Consider the following 4,935-nt stretch of genomic DNA (forward strand, 5'->3'; position numbering starts at 1 on the left):
TTTTTCCAGTTCTCTCTTTTCTAGGCTGAAGTCTACCTGGTTTATCCTAAATTATTCTGGTCTGTCCTCTGGCCATTTGATACTCCAAGACTTTAGACTTCACAAATAAAAGCTTTTCACTTTCATTATAGCATCATATACAACCATCACTCTCCTTAATCTCACAGTTCTCACTGGTCTTTCTTACTCCATCTAAAACCATCACCTCCCTCTTCCAGTCGTATTTTCTAAGCTCACAGCTTTTTCCTCCTTGTACTTATTATTGCTTCCTATGCTTTAAGCAAAAGGCCCTTATCCCTTTTAGCCACAGTTCCCTATCAAGACTGTCTGTATTGTGGCATATAAGTGTCAGGGAACTTAAATGCAACTTTATTTTCATATTCTATAGGATACGGCCTACGTTTCCTTCGTGCCCTGCTCAGCATAAGGTCAAAAAAGTTACCACTACACCAGCAAAGTATATGGCACCTGCATGTCCGTGCACATACAGGTGGGGGTTTTTTTGAGAGCAAGGAGGTGGTGTATTACCATCTCCTTGCCCATAAGGAAAGGAAACGCGTTTTCTACTTCCCGCCATCTAGCACAAAATAATAAAACATCTCAGGCTATGAAATTACACCTTGTTAGTTAACAAGAAGTACAGTAAACTCAAGTCAAAAGAAAAAAAAAATAGTGTTTTATTAACTACCACACTGTTATAATACACTTTAAACGTACAATAAGGTAGCCTTTAAATTTGAGGTGGTTTTAAGAATAACAAATGAACAGATTTCCAAATGTTTGTAAATAGGTGAACTGCAGTAATTATTGTTGTACATTTTTTGAAAATGGTATAGCACTTACAGACTGGCTATATAACTTCATTTTGTACATTTTTCTATAATTGAAAATATAAACAGTAATTAAAAAATAAAAAGAAAATTCAGCATAATAAAAAACATATATGTTTATCAGTTAAATGTACTGGATACATACAATTTTTAAGGGAAGAAGCAAAAAAGGAAAGATGGCTGATATTTAAATGCAGATTGACTAACCAAAAACTAAACAACAAACAAATAAAAACCTCATAAAACCCCTAGTTCACTATGACTATATCCATATGTTTGGGAGTACTGTCAATATGGAAGTGATTTTTCTATTGTATTTGCATATGTTATATTTTACTGGTAATTTACATGATGGCTTTTAAGGCCCTGGCAGACAGATGTTTTTTTGGAAAAAGATTTGATTAAAATCACTGCTGAGACGCAATACACCTTATTTTTGGTCCTCCAATGTTCAAAAGAAGGGATATACTTCAATATAACATTTGCCTTACCACCCAAATGCCTCAACCTATACATTTTTTTTTTTTTTAACATTTTAAGCTTTTTAAACATTGGTTATATTGCCCACCTTGGTTATTGAAAGAATATTAACAAGACATCATTTTGGCAAATTAAATCTTAAACATGGCTTTTCAATAGGATTTAAAAGGTGACTATCCCTAGAGTTCCATGTTAAAATGTAGTTTTCAAAATCTTACAAGAGTAATGCTTAAAATATTGTACATAGTTAACCTAATTAAAATAATTAGCTTCAAAATGACAAGTTGATGAGCTAAGTAAAGCCTACACTATGTAACATTTGCTTGGAAACTTGATTTGTCAGTTATGCATAATAAAAATTCCAGTCATCAAGAAAATTACAAAATTTCTTTTATCATAACATGATTTCTTTTCACCCATCAACTTCTTTTATCTTACAATAGATAAATACCAACATGTTCTCATTTTTTTTACACTAAACCACACAGGATTGATGCATTTGGTTAGACTACCATTTCCATCGTTAAATTCTTTTTTTTTTTTTTAATATAACTTGGTAAAATTTCATCTCTTCTAGATTCCAAAAGTACCTACAAAACCCATGCAATTTTACCATTTTCATATACTATGGAATATCATACAAAGTAAGGCATTTCAGTGTCATGTATAACCAAGTTACTGTCAATCCAAAAATTTTTGCACATCAATAAAAAGATATCTAAGAACTTAGGAACAATATTCTTCTCACTACTGTATAAAAATAACCACAATTAATAGGTATCTTGTGTAATATTTACTCCATTGTCTCGTTTCCCGAAACTGTGACAAGCTGTAAAGGTATTTCAGTGTTGGTAAGAATATCCTGATTGCTGGTGCCAGATGTATTAACAGTTCCTATTCCTGAAACAGAACCTTGTTGAATATTTGCAAGGATAAGTGTTGTTCCTCCTGCAGTAATCAAAGTATCATCAGGTGTTGCTTCTACTGATGCCAGGACTGTACTGCTAGAGTGAATACCTTTTTTATTCTGATGTGTTTTAATGTGTTTGGCAAGGTGGTCACTTCTCATAAAGCGTTTTGAACATTCTGGACAGACAAATTTCTTCTCACCTGTCACAGAAGAGAAGAAAACAGAAATGTTTTCAAAAACATTAAAAATGTCACATGTACACCAAAAACTGAGATAACTTACTGCCTTTAAGAGTCAGAATTCTAACAAAATCTACACTGAAAAAAAAAGCGATCCAACATGATAAACTTTTGCATTAAATTTCTAGACACCCATACAAATCCTTTAAAAGAATTGATTTATTTTACTGTATCTCACCGAGTTTGAAGAGACCTTTCAGGCAAGCTAAAGAATATTACCCTCTCATTTCCTCAGGCTGCTAAGTTTCACTGCAATTACCACCAATAAATAACTTTTAAAGAGGAGAACAAAACCTGCAGAATGATGGACAGGGAAGACCATATGAGCTCCTGCAGAATCACACTTGAGACCGACAGACAAGATCACAGGAATTCAGATTTGAAGGGACCTCTGGAGGTCTCTAGTATGATCTCTCTCTAAGTAGGGTCAGCTATGAGGTCAGACCTGGTTGCTCAGGAATTTGTCCAGTTTGGTCTTGAAAACCTTTAAGGATGGAGACTGCAGAAACTCTCTGGGCATCCTGTTCCAGTGCCTGGCTGTCCTCACAATGAAAAAGTTTGTATTTATATCTGGTCTGAACCTCTCCTGTTTCAACTTACGTCTGTTGTCTCTCATCCTCCCACCAATGTACCACCATGAAAAGTCTGTCTTTGTCTTCTTAATGGTGGCCTTGCAAGTACTAGAAGGTTGCTATTAAGCTCCCCCCTGCCCTTACTCTTCTCTTTGTGCAGCTGAATAAGCCCAGTTCCTACAGCCTCTCCTCATAAGGCAAATGCTCCAGCTTCCTGATCATCTTGGTCACCCTTTAGTGAACTCAATCCTGTTGATCAATGTCTTTCTTATATTGGGGGCTGAAAACTAGATGCAATATTCTAGATGCAGTCTAACCAGTGCTGAGAAGAAGGGGATAATCACTTCCCTAGAACTAGTGTCTCTGCTTCTGTTGATACAGCCCCGGTCATCTTTGCTGCTGGCTCTTCCTCATGTTCTTGTTGTCCGTCAAGACTCCCAGGTACTTTTCAGTAGAGCTGCTTCCCAACTAGTCAGTGCTTAGTCTGTGTTGCTGCAAGGGTTAAGTCCATCCCAGGTGCATTGCGTTTATCCTTGCTGAATTTCATAAGGTTCCTGTCAGCCTATTCCTTCAGCCTGAGTCCCTCTGAATAGCAGCCTTGCCCTCAAATGCATTGACCAGTCGCCACAGTTTGGTGTCATCCGCAAACGTAAGAAGCGTGCACTCTGTTGCCTCCTCCAGGTCAGTAATAAAAGATGTTAAAACAGGTCAAAGGATAGATCCCTGCAGTTCTCTACTTTTTATTGGTATGCAGGTACACTAGGAGCCATTAACCATACCCTCTGAGCTGGATCATTCAACCGGCCTCTTTTTTTTAAACCCATCTGGCTGTCCATCCAGACAGACCATAACATCCCAGCTTGGGTTCAAGCATCCAACGTGTCTGACAAAAGCACACCACTAGGTACAAAACATGAAGTATTTTTCATACACATTGCAAAGACAGTTTTCTAAGCAATGTAAATGCTGATAAGCACATAAATTATCTATTGTCATTAGGTTTTTCAAATAGTCTAATTTTAAAAGGTAAGCATCCTGTAGAATGTAATTATGGGTTCAGTTTGTAGGAAAATAGGTATACAGACAATAGATTTGAAACAAACTGCTCCTTGAAAAGGTGGAAGATCTAGACTAATTTCTTTTTTTTGTAGTAGACAAAAGGAGAAATGTGAACCTGGAGTCCCTAACGGGTGGTCTAACCATGAAACTAGAAGATATAGAATGATGCACCATCACATGCTCTTCCTTGATTTTGTGAATGACATCTAATCTCTTGGACATCTAGCCCCCTATTTTTATTTTTCTTTTTTAAAATGAGAGAAAGTTATTGAAGTTTTAAGCTGGAACAACAGTTCTAATCTGGTTCAAACAAATGAAATGCACTGCTGAACCTGAATCAAAGTATTCTGATTAAGCTATATTAAATATTAGCTTAAATGTCAGTTCTGAATCAAAAAAGGTAGCTGATTTTCCTCCTCAGACCTACTAAAGAAACCAAAGTGTATACACAGCTCTAAGTATTAGCTGATTTTAGAAAAGTCACACTACATTAAAATCAATCCAATACAAAGATCTGTTCTCCTCTTAGAAGTTATTTATCCAAGCCCTCTCCATGACACGTCTTTAGTTAAATGCACCAGAATCAAAGACTGAAAACCTGTGTGCGTCCTTCGGTGTCGCTGAAGCTCATCGCTGCGAGTGAACCTTTTGCCACAGAACATCCAAGTACAAACAAATGGACGCTCTCCAGAATGCCAGCGGAGATGAGCTCTCAAATGTGAAGTTTTCCCATATACTTTGCCACACCCTGGTATGTGACAAATGTGTTGCTTCTTTTTTCCCAAGTTGGAGCCTCTGTTAAAAAAAAAAAAAAAAAAAAAAAAAAAAAAAAAAAAAAAAAAAAA

General features: G+C 36.3%; 1 protein-coding gene across 1 annotated transcript in view; it reads right to left on the bottom strand.

The window, feature by feature from the left end:
* Positions 1-653: 653 nt before the first annotated feature.
* Positions 654-4,935, bottom strand: part of SP3 (Sp3 transcription factor) — a gene marked incomplete at its 5' end in the record, with an annotated part of 34,639 nt that continues 30,357 nt past the window's right edge. Inside the window, 2 exons of the mRNA XM_009278585.1 lie at positions 654-2,420; positions 4,689-4,885. Of these exons, the coding sequence (XP_009276860.1) occupies positions 2,104-2,420; positions 4,689-4,885 (514 nt within the window). The remainder of the gene's footprint in view (positions 2,421-4,688; positions 4,886-4,935) is intronic.

Source organism: Aptenodytes forsteri, unplaced genomic scaffold, assembly GCF_000699145.1.
Source record: "Aptenodytes forsteri isolate BGI_AS27 unplaced genomic scaffold, ASM69914v1 Scaffold257, whole genome shotgun sequence".
Lineage (NCBI taxonomy): Eukaryota > Metazoa > Chordata > Aves > Sphenisciformes > Spheniscidae > Aptenodytes > Aptenodytes forsteri.